The 15,427-nt window shown below is 35.0% G+C and overlaps 1 protein-coding gene across 2 annotated transcripts; it reads right to left on the bottom strand.

Moving 5' to 3' along the window:
• Positions 1 to 1,466: 1,466 nt before the first annotated feature.
• On the bottom strand, positions 1,467 to 6,721 carry LOC131154933 (uncharacterized). 2 transcript variants are annotated; one of them, XM_058107775.1, is made up of 8 exons: positions 6,287 to 6,721; positions 4,374 to 4,431; positions 4,008 to 4,088; positions 3,830 to 3,865; positions 3,414 to 3,653; positions 3,089 to 3,230; positions 1,823 to 2,321; positions 1,467 to 1,668 (listed from the first exon to the last, which is right to left on the bottom strand). In XM_058107775.1, exons 1-7 carry the CDS (start codon positions 6,460 to 6,462, stop codon positions 1,828 to 1,830), a joined length of 1,227 nt encoding a protein of 408 aa, XP_057963758.1. In that variant the 5' UTR covers positions 6,463 to 6,721; the 3' UTR covers positions 1,467 to 1,668; positions 1,823 to 1,827. The 2 variants fall into 2 exon arrangements, with proteins under 2 accessions (XP_057963758.1, XP_057963757.1); XM_058107774.1 differs by having other exon boundaries at positions 1,467 to 2,321.
• Positions 6,722 to 15,427: the final 8,706 nt, after the last annotated feature.

Here is a 15,427-nt window from a genome sequence, read left to right as displayed (position 1 = left end):
TCTTCTATTTTATTTATTAATATCTTAACAAAAAAAAAACATAAAATATAAAAAATAGTATATCTCTTTAATTAATTTTATATATCAAATAAAACAAGTTACCTAGCGCGTACCCAACCCAAACCCACCTAACCCGTTTATTAAGCGAGTCGAGTTTGAGTTGATCTGTTTATAAACGATTCCCATTCTACTAAACTCAAACCCAATTTAAACAGGCGAGCCACAGAGCATCCACTAGTTTTGACCCATTTTGTCACCCCTATATATCATAATGAAAATAAGATAGCATAAAATGGTCTCTAAATTATTTAACCTTATGTTTGGAAAAACCTTAAATTTGGATTTATATTAGATTTGGATAAAATTTAATATATAATAGATCTCTAAACTCTTGCCAAACCGTCTATTTGTATTTTTACCTTTTTTTCTCTCCGTCTTTGTTATTTATGGTGCAAGCATTTTTGTAATCTACTGTTTCACTTTCTTTTAAAAAAAAATCATTCATATCCTCTCTTTTTTTATACATTTACAAGGGAACTAAAAGTTCAAGATAAATAAGTATAATAAAAGAAACAATGGTTTTCCTACTAAATAATTTGTTCAATATGTAGCATTTTTTTTCCAGCTGTTTCATTTTTCGGAGAGAGATAGAAGAACAAAAAAGCAATTATAAAATATGACTCATTTCTTTTTCCTCTATCTTTATGATGTATCTTACAATTTTATAAAAGTAAATGCAGGGTATGTCGCTTTCTATCTTTTGTCTCTTTCTCTAGGTGATTTTCAACTCTTCCTACAAAGAAAAACTCCTAGATAACCAAAAACACAAGTCAATAAAAAATTTATGCATAAGCTGAGAAATCCTTCCTGCACACGACTCATGTTCATTATTTCAACGTATGACATTTTAACTTCATACATAAAGTAATCGTAAAATAGGGCTTACATTTCTTGCGATAATCTCAAAAATACATAATCCCAAAAAAACAAGTCAATAAAAGCTAAAAAGGTAGACTAAAAGCCTTTAAACCAATATACCATCTAGCTTCCCACCTGCAAGTCTCCTTCAAATTCACATTTTTCTTATTCATTGTTCATTGTTCAATGGTTCACGCAAGCCTAGATATGCACCATGTAGATAGGCCTTGCCCTTCTCATTCATCTTCACTTCTAGGCTTAGAATTAGGGACATGACATGGGTATACTGTACCAATATGATTGATCATGCTTTCACATGAATGAGATTCAAAATAGCATTCACCATCGTCAGCCCCATTCTTGCTCTCAGAGCTCAGCTATTTACAACAACTGTTTTTGAAGGATGTATCAATTATCACCACTTCCGTGATTCATGCCTCATAACCAAGAACCATCCTCTAGGTTTAAATGAAACCAGTGTGGATCCATCATAAGAAATCTATACTACTGAAACCAATACTTTCTTCACCACATAACACAGGAAAACATGGAACAAAATTCACTATGATTATTGTCATTACTATTTTCTATTTACATCAAGTTGAAACCTATAATACATCACACTAAAATATCATGCCCGGTCATTTATTGTGCATACCTATACATTAACAGAAACGGCAGTCTGTCTATCCTCTCCATTTGATCTTTGTCTCACTACACCAGTTTGTACTAGAAGACTAGCCCACAACCCTGAGGCAGGATAACTATTAACAGTTATACTCCACAGGCAAAAAAATAAAATAAAAAAAACAAAGGAAAAGAACCTCTCCTTGATTCACTTGCAAGCACTTGGAAGCCTTAAAACCTCCCCTGCAAGCTAAGGGCGAGTTCCCGGCAAACTTACCTTTCTTATAATCTTGAGCGTCGAATGCATTTGATAGCATGGAGAGGTGATCGCCTTCGAGCAGAAGCAAATGGTTGCCCATTCAAAGAACCAGAAAATTTAATATCCCAACCTTCAATGTTCTTGGGAACACAAACATCAAAGAGGACTTGGCCAAGGACACTATGGGCATTGATGCTAGGGCGGATTGGGAGATGGACTGATCTTTCTTTCTGCTCATCTTGTAAAGACCCAGTCTCACTGCCATTTTGGTAGTCTGATGAACTAGGTAAGAAAAAGTGGTCACTTGGCCCCACTGCAACTCTTCTTAGGCTCTGATTTGAACTGACCGCTGCATTCTGGAGGCCGCAGATTAACTCGGATATCTCATCATGTGCACCCTCCATGCCATTTGTTTCTGCTTCAAGTTGCTGGCTCCTATGAGCACAAACTGCAGTTGCCTTTTGAAGCAGCTCAGTTACGGCAGCCTTGTACTGGATTGGATAATAGTGATAATGACCTACAGCAGCGTAAAGATCAAACAAAATTGATGTGGATGCATCATAACCGAGACACTAGCAAAGCATATGGAATGAGGAAGACACTCCAAATTATTTCAAATCCTGGGTTTCCCAACATGCAGATGATACAGTACGTCTCAAAAGGGATGATCTTGCATGATTTCGAATCCAAATTACGTACTTTATTATCACTTATTAAAAAAATATTCTATCCACATGATATGTCATATTTCCCCAGCAAGTCTCATGAAGGTGATTGGAGGAACTATTGCCATTGGTCTTTCTATCCAAGGCAAACCACAGGGGCATGCTCAGTTGTGTAAAGCAGTTTTCGTTTTCCATTTCTAGTTCTCCAAAAGTAATTACAAAAGACACCACCTTATTTTCCAATATCCAACATTTATACTCAAAAGAGTTGAAAACAATAAAAATATATTTTTTCAAAATTTTTATACTAATGTTGGAAAACTAGAAAAGAAGGTTTCATTTTTGTAACTGAAAATGAGAAATAAAACTATTTTCAACAACTGAACAGGCCCAAAAATTTGTAAAAATTTTAGGAAGCATCGAGTTTGAGCTTTGGATTTGTCAAAAATTTGACATAACTCATACAAGTTTATACTGCATTTTATCCAAACCACATGATTCCACATCCAACATTACAACTCCATTCTCCCAAAGGCAGCAGCATAGGTCTCCTTGCTTTTGTTGAATGTATTGCATATTCCAGCTAAAAAGAACAAACAAAAGTGGTCTTGAGACGAACCTACATGAGGGGAGCCATTCAATTTTGAGATTTTAACATGTCCCCCAAGATCTTGTAAGCGTTGAGCAAAATTGCAAATAATATGATATGGAGCAAGATCATCACTTTCAGAGCATAAAATGAGAAATGGAGCCCCGAAGTCCTGCCAGAAATGGGAAAAGAATCACTTACATAGGCTGATGAGAAAAAAAAAATAACAGCTTCGAGGGGCCAGGGGGAAAAAAAACCAGAAAAGGAAAAAAAATTACATAAGCTGAATAGCTGATGAGAGAAGAAAAATGACAAGTTTTAGGGGGCAGATATATTTTTTAAGGAAAAAACTCACAACTGAGGAGTATAGTGCCTCCCAATATTCAGTATGTTGAGATCCGAACTTAGTGAGATATAAAGCATCCAAACCATAAGTAACTCCTCTTGCAATCCATGATGCTAGTTTAGCAGAACCAGGCATTTTGAATATGGTTGGATGCATGGCAAAACGAGCACCCAAATCACTTGCAACATCCAATGGACCAGAATCATAGATGTGTCCAGAAATGCAATTTCTAACCAATCGATTATCATTCTTCACCAAAGAAGGAAAAAAGAATATGAATAAATAGAAAAGGAGAAAGATTTGTCAACTGAAAGAATATTGTGCAATAAATAAAGTACGAGACCATGATTTTTTTTTTTTGGGGGGAATTCAAAATAAGACGTAAGTATATAATTTTCTAATATGACTAACAAAAACAAGCATACCAGGCGGAGTTGTGCTTCACATGTTCTCTCAATAATCTGCACCACAAAATATAAATTACTTCTAAGTTCTAAAGGCAAAGATGGAAACAAGGCATTATCAATCCATGTGGATACACAGAGAGCTGGCCATTAACTATAACTAAAAAACATGATGTGTCTACAGTTTCAGTACATTTACCTGAAAAACCTTGTACATGCATGCTTTTGGACCACCAGAAAAAGCAGCAAATACTACAGGATGTGGACTAATCCTTAGCTCCTGCAAATACAAAGCAAAAATAAAATGTATCCTATGAGTTAAATTTGAAGAAATCTAAATCTATATAGACGCCTGATTTATCTCACACTGCCCACAACACATCACAGATATTCTTTGGTATGGGACCCCCACCACACTGGAGTATTTCATTTTACATATTTTTCATCAATGTGGGCACCCACCCAATAATAGTCCCTGCATCAGATTGGAACCCTATAAAATTCACTGAAATACCAATTAAAAGGAAACTCGAAAACTGACATATGGAAAGTCAATATCACTGACCTCAACAAGCTCATCAAGAACAACAATTGCAAGCGATGTAGCCTTCTCTGGAAAGAATCTGCACATAATTTCAATGTTGAAACTGACGAAATCAACAGAAGAACAATAAAATAAACAATATTTTCAGCCTTAGAGTTCCTTATTTAAAAAGAAGCAATACATGAACACAAACACATATCTATGCACGTTCACGCAAGCACACATAGTGAACATTTGAAAATTACGCTCTAAATGAGAAGATTTTTTAAATAGAATTTTTTTCCCTTCAAAATTGTTTACTTACACTAAGAAAAATAAGATCAACTTTATAAATTAGTAATATACAAGAGCAACAAAACTGAAATTTATAATTAAAAAAAAAATGGATAGCCATCTTAATTATACTTTAGTCATGTTGCAATTGAAGATTTGCTTGCCCTGTCTAGCATTTCTTATATTGGATCTCACCAAGGGCTTCTTACAAAATCTCAAAGGATGCATGCAATATCAAAAGCTCTAAACGGACTTTTTCCTACCTTTATTCCCACAAAGGTAAGGTCCCTAATAAAGAATACAGAACTTTGTTAATTGATATGTCCTTTACACTGTGTATCCAACTCCCTGTCCTTCATCTCCTCTCCAATTCCCTGTCCACCTCCTTTGCACGCAAAAAAGGGATATCACAACCACAGAAGTAAGCATTAGCGGAAAATGCAAACTTTTTTTCTCTTATTCTCTTCTTTTTTCCAACTGTTCCAACATATAAAGAACCACCCCCAGAGTTTGATTTCAGTATCCAAGTTACATCACCCTTTGTGCTAAGGTCTTCTGCCGAGGCATGGATGTTCATATAATTAACATACCAAAACTTGTGTGACCAATGGCACTTCAAATTTTGGAATTTATCACCCAAACACAAGCTCAAGTACATTTATGAAAAAATTTTTGCGAATGACTAGGTATTAAAAAGCATACATTTGAATTACACGTCAAAGGACCAATAAATCATTGAGGATGGACACAGAGTGACTGGCTACAATCTCTACAGCCCTACACGTACAACATTCAGCAATCTTCACCCCTCCACTAGAAATTTTAACACTACTCAATGGCAGAAAATGAATCAGGAATCTCACAGATACTCCTCCTTAGCCACAGAAAATTTCACCTTCCATCATTCTGATCAATGTCTAAAATAACCACAGGAATAACTGCATATTCCAGATTTTGAGATTGTTTCCGTGCTCCAATGTGAATTCCCATTTAACACCTGAGAGCAGGTTCAGTCAGTCCCTTCCACTGTAAATTCTGAACAATTGAGACCAAGATTATCTACTCTCACATCAGCAGCATTGATGAAAAAGAATTTCATGCCAATCACCGTTCCTTCCATTAGCAGTCTTTATTCTAGATCACCATAGTTTACTTTTGAACCATCCCTGACATGAAAAGGACTACTATCAATGAAGAACGAAGTTTCCTGTACGTAAGACTCCATACTGTGGCACTGTCTGATTTCATAATTGAGAGCACACGACAAATCAACCAAAGCAACCACCGCATCGCAAATACTCGCATGCAAAAGAAACTCCAATTATGAAAAGATAGTTTAACCACAGAATACCCACCCCAAAACCCCATCCCCCAAATAAATAAATAAGAAAATAAACTAACTGGAAATTGTGCATAATCAAACAGCAAAACAGAAATTGAACATGAGGATCGTACAGCTGTTTGGCTACCGAGAAAAGCTCAAAATCTACACGAAACGAAAATTTCAATGTTGCAACTTTCCCACACAACCATGCCTAATACAGCTGCTTACTTTTTCATTACTCAACAAACTACAAGGACAGAACACATAGCTCTAAAATTTTGCATTCAGCTTTCTCAGCAACCAAAGGTTTAAGAAAATTACAGAGAATTCAACTTACGGGCTAAGAAAATGGGCGTGGCAGACAAGCGAGTTCCATCCGAGAGAAGCGTACAGATCGACGTAGTTCTTCAGTTGGTGCTCCTGAATCGAAGCCCACGCGAACACCACGACGATTCCTTCGACCTTATCGGCCTCTTTTCTCCCCCAATACACAGTGCCTCCGCCGCCTAACATAGCTTCACTGATCTGCAGAGCTTCAGCTCACTGATTCGTCGGAACGCTAGGGTTTGGGGGAACGAGGAAAAGCTGCAAGGTCTCTGAAAACTCTTAACAGTGGAGGAGATCCATCGGTGGCCAACCGCGTATCGTAAAACCGAAGCTCTTCCGTCGCGGCGGGGAAGAGGGAGTAGGGAGGAGGATGGTGGTGGAGAATCTTCGCGTGGTATCGCACCTCTGCCAGGTAGGATAATACCCATCATGCGCATTTTAGGATAAACCCTTTTTTATTTTACTATTATGCTTAAAAACGACGGCCAGATTACAGACGCGTTGTTGCCAGGTCGGATAATACCCATAACGTAGATACATTTTTAGGATATAGTTTTATGGGATTTTGAAACGGCGTCGGATTGAAGATGCATCAGCGGTGCAACTTGGATGGGATGGCTGCGTTGGCATTGTCCACACTTTCTGGTTTGGGAAGGGGATTCGTACTCGCAGGTGAGGACAGGAACGTACCCGCCTTTTGCAGTTGGACCAACTATTAGGCCTGGCCCAAATTCAGTTATACCAAAAAGAAGTTTAGGCTCGGTCCAACAGTCTTTGGCCCAATATCCTATAAAAAAATTCTTCTATAGTTAAAATTTAAATTTAGCACACATCCAATATACAACTGTAATACTTTAAACTTAGGAAAATTACGTTATAGTTGGATAAATTTGTAGGTCGTGTTTGGCAACATCAATTGAAAGTTATAATTTTTTTAAAAAATTATTTAAATGCTTTGTGAGGTCATACTCACAATAATTCTATATTAATTTATCCAAATCATTCATTTTTCTTTGACTTACAAGTTAAGTCTGCCTTCTACGCTAATTTTGGTGACTTTGAGATATAAATCTGTTAGTAAATCATGGTTGAAAAAATTCAATTAAGTAATATGTACTGGTGAATTAAAGAAAATTCACTATAAAAAATGAATCTCTTGATTTCTCTCATTTGATTGACATAATAGAAAAAATAAAACAAAGCAGGGAGAAGAAAGAGGAGAAATTGTAGAAAAGAAAAAAAAAGAAGGTTATTTATCGTTTTTCTTTGAAAAGGTAAAATATTATTACATATTATTTGGGAGTATGGACTCCAATTGACCTCTGAATTTTAATTTGGATGAGCTTGACCAAGACATACCAAAAGAAGTGTCTCTGTGAATGGTATTCTTACAAATGCCAATCGACCTTTGTTTTTCCATATTTTTCTCGGCATGTACTCTCCTTTATTAAACTAATTAAATAATATAGAAATGAATAAATTACTTCATGTCCTCATCCTTTCTTTTTTTTTTGATATTTTTTGTTTCTTCCATCAACTTCTCTCTAATAAAACAAACCATGCATAACAATTAAACAACACTAAAGAATTGGAATAAATATACACTAGAAATATAAGATATGAAACTTTCAGGCTTGCAAATTAAGACAACGTGCCTTCAAACTTGTATACAAGTTTTCAAAAGAATAGAGAAACTAAGGCTCAAATAGCCCCTCCCCAAAATGACATGTATACCCCTAGTGGTACAAAAAGTTAATTGAACTTGTTCTCTAAACAAGCTACCTACTTACCTTGTTAGAATCAGGTAATAACATAGTTCAGACTCTAATGAGTTTTGTAACAATCCCAAAAATACTATACATGGAAGTGTAAAAAAATAAATAAAATTAAATTTAAAATTTAAAATTTAAAATAATTGAAATTTAAAAAAAAAATTTAATTAATTAATATTATAATATTATAATATTATATACATATATAGGTAGAGATGTCTCCTGAACATTCAGGCGATAAAAAAATTTTAATCACTACCTCCCTTTGCTTTGTTTAGTCGTACACTCTCACCTCTCTCTCTCTCTCTCTCTCTCTAAGATTTCTCTCCATTTCCCGGCCAAATTAAAAAACGAACATCATATCCAAGTCCTAACTCCGCTCCTGAACACTTTAACCGAAGTGGATTTGTCATTGGGATGTCGTAGGCACCACTCCGGGGCTGAGGTAAGGGGAATAACTTATGTCAACTATTTTAAAAATTAACCGATTAAATTGCAGAATATGAGTATATGGATATTATGTTGGTTTTTAATCTGAGTATATGATTATATGAATATTATTAAAGTATAATTTATCATTTAAATGTGTGGCATGAGAATATTTCAGTTTATTGTATAAATTAAACCTGTTGAGATCACGTGGATTATTGAAAATAAAGTGGAAAGATTGTTAGATATATGATATCATTGTATGGTGCAATTGTATATCTAAGGGATATCTTTGGCGATATCAAGGTAGAGGGGGATGACGATACGTAATGCTCCGATCCTTGGGACTTAGCCCGAGGGCTTGCTGGTGAGGGACGGTAATACGTAACGCCTCACAGCGAGTACTTGGGTATGCACCAGATGTGGTCACCGAAAGATAGAATTGCTTATACGTAAACATGATTTAGGGAATGAGGATATGGAAATATAGGTTTATGAAACTGTTTAATTGTTTTATATATAAACATGAATGTTACAGTATTAAATGTTATATATATATATATGATACACTAAAACTCATTGGTCACCTACTAATAATAATTTATTCCTTCTTATTGAGAGATGTCTCACCCCATCATGATCAATTATTTTTCAGATGTCATAAGGAGTATAACAGTAATTAGAGTACGTAGTGGAAGCGTTGGTGGGGTAGAAGGTTCTTGGTTAGAATTGTTATTATTTTATTTATGTTTTTGATGAGTTCAGAACTTTACTATGATAATGAGATTTTTATTGTAATAAACGATGGTTTTTAGTACTCTGATAATTATTATGGAGATTTTCCGTTATGTATTTATTGATATTAGAGATTTATTTAAAATAACACTCTGGACCCCAATTGCGGGTTTGGAGTGTTACAGATGGTATCAGAGTTTAGGATACAGATTCTATAGACTTTAAGGATGATTATTACTAGAATATAGGTATGAAGTAGGACGAGAATATGAATGGGTAGGCTAGGATATTTTCTAGTACTAGGCGTTAACAATAGATTTTATTTAGGATAATATTTAACAAATTTTGAGGGCGAAATTCCTATAAGGAGGGGAGAATGTAACAACCCCAAAAATACTATGCATGGAAGTGTAAAAAAAAATTAAAATTAAAATTAAAATTTTTAAATTTTTTTTAAATAAATAATAAATTATTATTATAAATTAAATAATATAATATAATAATATTATAATATTATATACATATATATAGGTAAAGATGTCTCTTGAACATTCAGGAGACAAAAAAAATTTCAATCCCCACCCCCCCTTTGCTTTGTTTGGACATACACTCTCACCTCTCTCTCTCTCTCTCTCTCTCTCTCTCTCTCTCTCTCTCTCTCTCTCTCTCTCACAGATTTCTTTTCATTTCCTAGCCAAATTGAAAAATGAACATCATATCCGGGTCTTAACTCCGCTTCTAAACACTTTAACCAGAGTGAATTTGTTATTGGGACGTCATAGGCATCACTCTGGGGCTAAGGTAAGGGGAATATATTATGTCAACTATTTTAATGATTAACCGATTAAATTGCAGAATATGTGTATATAGATATTATATTGGTTTTTAATTTGAGCATATGATTATACGAATATTATTAAAGTATGATTTATTATAATGCCTCGAACCCTTAAACTCGGTCCAGTGCGTTATCCCTAAAAATCCTATTATTTTATAAATAAATATGCAGCGAAAAACATAAACATAATCTTCCATCCATAAAATACCATAGTTTTCTACATCTATCTATACACCAAAAATACACCATTCATCCACCTGCATTCACATATTTATACTTATCTCCAAAACATAATCTACACTTCCAGTATTCACAGTCATCCATTATCTAGAAGACTTAAAACATAAAAAATAAAACATAAAACATAAAATATACACATCCCAAAATATCATCAAAATGTTTATAACATTTCTCTATCTATAACCCAAAAATGTTATCAGTCTCGAGCTGTGACAACTCGAATAATAATAGGATTTAAATAATGAAGGGGAAGGGAAATGGAAACAGCAAAAGAAGAAGGAAGTCGACTTCGATGATGAACACAGGGGATTTGTCGACGAGGGTATAAGAGGACCTCGTCGACGAAGGCAAGATTCGTTGACGAGAAAATATCGAGAGAGGTTTTGAAGTAAGTCTGAATTTCGTCGACGAGGAGTGGGTTTCGTCGATGAAATTATTGAAGGACTCGTCGACGAAATGACGTGGCTCGTCAACGAATCCAGTCCTACAAATATCAAAAACCCGGATTAAACATAAAAAATTTATAAAAATCTCACACTCTCTCTCTCTCCCTACGGTTTCTCTCTCTTCTCTCTTCGATTCCGGCTCCATCGCTCGCCGGTTAAACAATCTGAAGCCACCACAACGCTCCTAGAGAAATTCTCTACATAGCTGCCGGAGCGGATCGTCGGTGGAACTCCATTGAAATTTAACCTTGAGTTGAGGTAAGACTTTTTATGCCGAATTTGGTTTTATGGTAGTTATAGGAAATGATATACATGTGAAAATACTGAAGTTTAGTACTAAGAGTTTTCATTTTTAGGGTATTGATCAGGAAACCCTACGGGTGTTAGACCAGGATATTTTAGGGCTTTCTCAGTAGTCAGGTAAGGGAATAAGTTAAAGCAGTTATTTTTCCACACGTATTATTATTATTATCGCAAAGTAAATTTCAGGAAATATGTACTATATTTGAATATTATTGAGAAAATGTATGTTATTGGGAAAATACTGCTGTTATATAGAAAATGTGATTTTAGAATGAAATTTATGGATTCACTCAGCTTTGTGTGGCACGAATATTATTTTTGCATGAATGTATTATGATATGGAAATTTTACGATAAAAACATGTTTTCAGGAATTACGTAATAATGTAGTATATGATGATTTTGAAATACATGATAATTGATTTATATTCCGAATGATAATTATGAAATGTTCAGCACGAGGTCATAATTATGAAATGTTCGGCACGAGGCCGTAAATATGAAATGTTAGGCACGAGGCCGTAATTATGAAATTATGAAAGATGCTATATTATCATGTAATATATGTTATCAGAACTCGGATGTTAGTTTAGTTAAGTTTCAGGAGCTTGGTACCGTAACTATATAGATCAGATATCTATGTTCAGACTTGTGCTAATCACCCCATGAGGGGGTGGGAGATGGATAGTCGATATGGCTTCCAGTGTAGAGTTGTAGACGTCCACTTGGAAGTTCGGATCAGGGTGTGGCGGATCCATTGTACTTACAGATATTTTTGACTCAGCAGTGGTCGGCCAGCCATTGTCAGGTCCCGCCTTCAGACTGCACAACCCGTCATGGGAGGTAATACATGACATTAGCTAGCTATTCATCCTAGGTATGTTTTCAGTATTATCAAATATAACATACGTTTTATGTACGATATGATTTACTAGAAAATATGAAAGTGAATGATGATTCAATATGTTATGACGAATGTTTTTAGATATATGAAATTTATTGTATATGTATAACTGCATTATATATTTATGTTGTCACACAGCTGCATTTTGTTTATTTTCTCTTACTGAGAAGCGTCCCACCCCCCCAAACTTAATTAATTTTTTAGGAGACCCTGAGAGACCAGTGGGTCATGGCCGCCGTTAAGCTTATTAAGTTACCCCACTAGGAGGGTAAGATTTTGTACTAGGATCATGATTATTTTTGTTGTATGATCCTAGGGTTATTTTGATGTTTTGGAAGTTGTATATAAATACAGTATTTTGATGATGTAGTAAACTCTGGTATTATATTTTATAGTTGGATATTTGAGATTTTATACTTATTGCTGCTTAGGTTTCTGCTGTGATTGACAAGTGTCCCCGTTACCCACGAGTTCAGGTTAACTTTTCTATTTATTATGTTACATTTTATATTGAGATTTTGAGGTCATTACACGAGCTCTCTAAGCTCGATCTCGAGGAGGTGCTGAAAAAAGATAAATTTATATTCGTGTGAGACACATCTCAGTAAGGGAAGAAACAATACATATTAAAACATGTAGTCAACATGAGATTATAATCAACATTTTAATATTATTTTCAAACCATTAACATAAATTCCTAAAACTATTTCTGATCCTATTCAAACACATGCAAAGTATTTACCCCCGAGACTACCCAAGGATAAGGTTGATTATCCGCTCATACAAGTAGCACCCCTCTACTCTGATACATTAGGCAACCCAAAGCCCACAATTGAAGCATACCAAGGCACTCACCTTACTCAGTAAGCCCTCAATTGATAAATTAATCTCATACTCACACAGTTCATACAAAAGTTTACCAGCGAAGGCCCTCGAGAATAGGGAAATCTACTTGCCCATACAAATAGTTTCCCTCTGCCTTAGTGCATTATGCAGCCTATTACTACATCTGATACTACTAGTGCACTCACCTTTTTCAGCAAGCCCTTAGGTGAAAAGTTTGCCTCGCCCTAACATAACATGTTCTACTAACATAAATACTTGATAATACCATAACACATTATTCTATCTGTCATTATTCAACCATCCATAACTGTTCATGTTCATAAGTTTAGCATTTCATAACATCTCACTTTACGTAACCTTTCACATTTTACATCATTCACATTTCATATTTCATATCCATTTCGTTTCATTTTCATTTCATTCATTCGTACAACAACTCCTTTTAATTGTACACCAATTAGTCCATATAGATATGCGCTAAAATTTGCTAACACAGCTCCTTTTATCTGTCATCAATTAGTCTACAACTGTTTTTAGTTGTCATTGTATACATGGTTGCATTATCAAACATAAGCAACATAATCCTTATAACTTTTCATTATCGATGCATTTCTTACATAGCATGCATCTCATACGTATAACATATGTTTGCACTACAATACCATCTACTCATGCCACACAATTTTGCAGTAAAATTCATACATTGCTTGTAAAATAAGCCAACCAACATTTAACGTTTATATACTGAAAATATACCTTCATTTCTTACATAATTATCCTATAAAATCTTTTCCACTTTCATTAGTTCATTTTCACATATGCATAGCTAAATAAGCAACCCTAAGTTTAGAAAACATATTTTACATGGTTGGCATTTTATACCCACATGAAAATATATATACATATATATATATATATATATATATATATAACATAGTCCATTTTTATTTAATTCATGAAAACCTGATTTAATATATATATATATATATATATATATTTCCCTCTTACCTGACTCCTTGAACTACACCAACAGGTATCCCAAACTGATGCCTATAATGCTCACTTGGACCCTGGTTTAAAAACCCTAGTTTGATTAAATAATCCCCAAATAAACTACTATTTTTGCATTTTATCAACTTATAAACCTTAAATAAACTTATAAAAATCCAAAAATAAAAATCTTAATCTTTACCTCAACTTAGGAGCATTTTTTGAAAAGCCCAGTTTAGAAAATTGATCTGCTAGACGTTTAGAGAATCTTCCCTAAAACACCGTAGCGACCTCCGATCGTCAATTCGAACTGAATCCAGACCGGATTCTTAGAGAGAAGGGAGAGAGACGAGTTTAGAGAGAGAAAAATGAAGGAAAAATGATTTCCTTCGCAAAGAAGCTACCTCAAACCTTCTTATACCCGTCTTCTGATTACACGTGAAAACTGCATAATTAGACATCTTAACCCGGCCTTTACGGCTTATATTTTTAATTAAATGTCCAAATTTGTCCAATATTTTAATAAAGTGCCATATTTATCATTCTTGAACTTTATTGCACCATTTATGAATTTTTGGTATTTTTTTATTACAGGAAAATTTTCCAGAACCAAAACTGATACCTGTTCGTATTTCATGCATAACTTTTTCATCTGAGTTCCGATTGAGACGATTCAAATTTTTGGAGAAAGAGGAAAAAATTATTTACAACTTTCATGTTTTGAGTTTTGCGAGAAACGGGCTCCAGAAGGGTAAAAATAGGCTATGAAAGCAGAGAACAAATAAAATGAGAAAATAATATATATATATATGAATGGGTAATTGATGTGACCCGGCCATGCATGGCCGGGTCGGGTTGGCTAATCTGGGTAGGGCAATTTTTCTCTCTTCTTTACAACTGGCCCGCACAGCTTCTCCTCTTCTTTTTTAATTTTTTTCTTTCTTTCCATCTTGTCTCTCTTCTCAGCTCTCTCTCTCTATCTTTCCCCTTCTCGTTCTCTCTTCTCCTTCCTTCTTTCTCCCTCTAGTTCTTTTCCCTTTCCTTCTTCCTCTTCCCCTGAATCCCTCTTTTTCTCTCCTTCCGAAAACTCCCTCTTTCTCTCCCTCTATTTTCTCCCTTACCTGCTTTAGCTCTCCTCTCTCTCAACCTCTGCACACAGCCTCCTCTGCTCAGCCAACGGCAGCCCAGCTTCTACTCCCCGAGCCACACCAGATCAGCATCTTCAACTCTACTAGCAGGCTCCCTTGCTGCCACTACCAGTCCACAGCTGAAACATCAGAACATCTGAGAAGAGCTCTAACTGCTGCAATATCTTCTCCACACCAAGAGTAGCCAGCAACTTCAGCATCAATACCAACTACCCGAGAGGCTCTCTGCTTCTCTAAGAATACCAGCGCAGGCCCCTGCTTTCTCTCTCTCTTATTTCGTTTCTATTATTTGTTTAGTTTTCTTTTCTTTCCAGTTTTTTTTAGTATTGAATAATTGTTAAACTTTGTTTTATGAATTTTAATTAAAGCATCAATTTTTAATTGCCTCTCTTGGTTGTTATTATTTAAATTAAATTGCATTTATCCTTGTCTTATTTTAGTAGCATTAAAGTTGGTGTTAGTTTGGTTATTTTTTTTTAGAGTTTGGTTCGGTTTCCCGAA

Source organism: Malania oleifera, chromosome 5, assembly GCF_029873635.1.
Source record: "Malania oleifera isolate guangnan ecotype guangnan chromosome 5, ASM2987363v1, whole genome shotgun sequence".
NCBI lineage: Eukaryota > Viridiplantae > Streptophyta > Magnoliopsida > Santalales > Ximeniaceae > Malania > Malania oleifera.
Note: the sequence above shows the minus strand (reverse complement) of the source record. Positions and strands in the feature narration are given on the sequence as shown.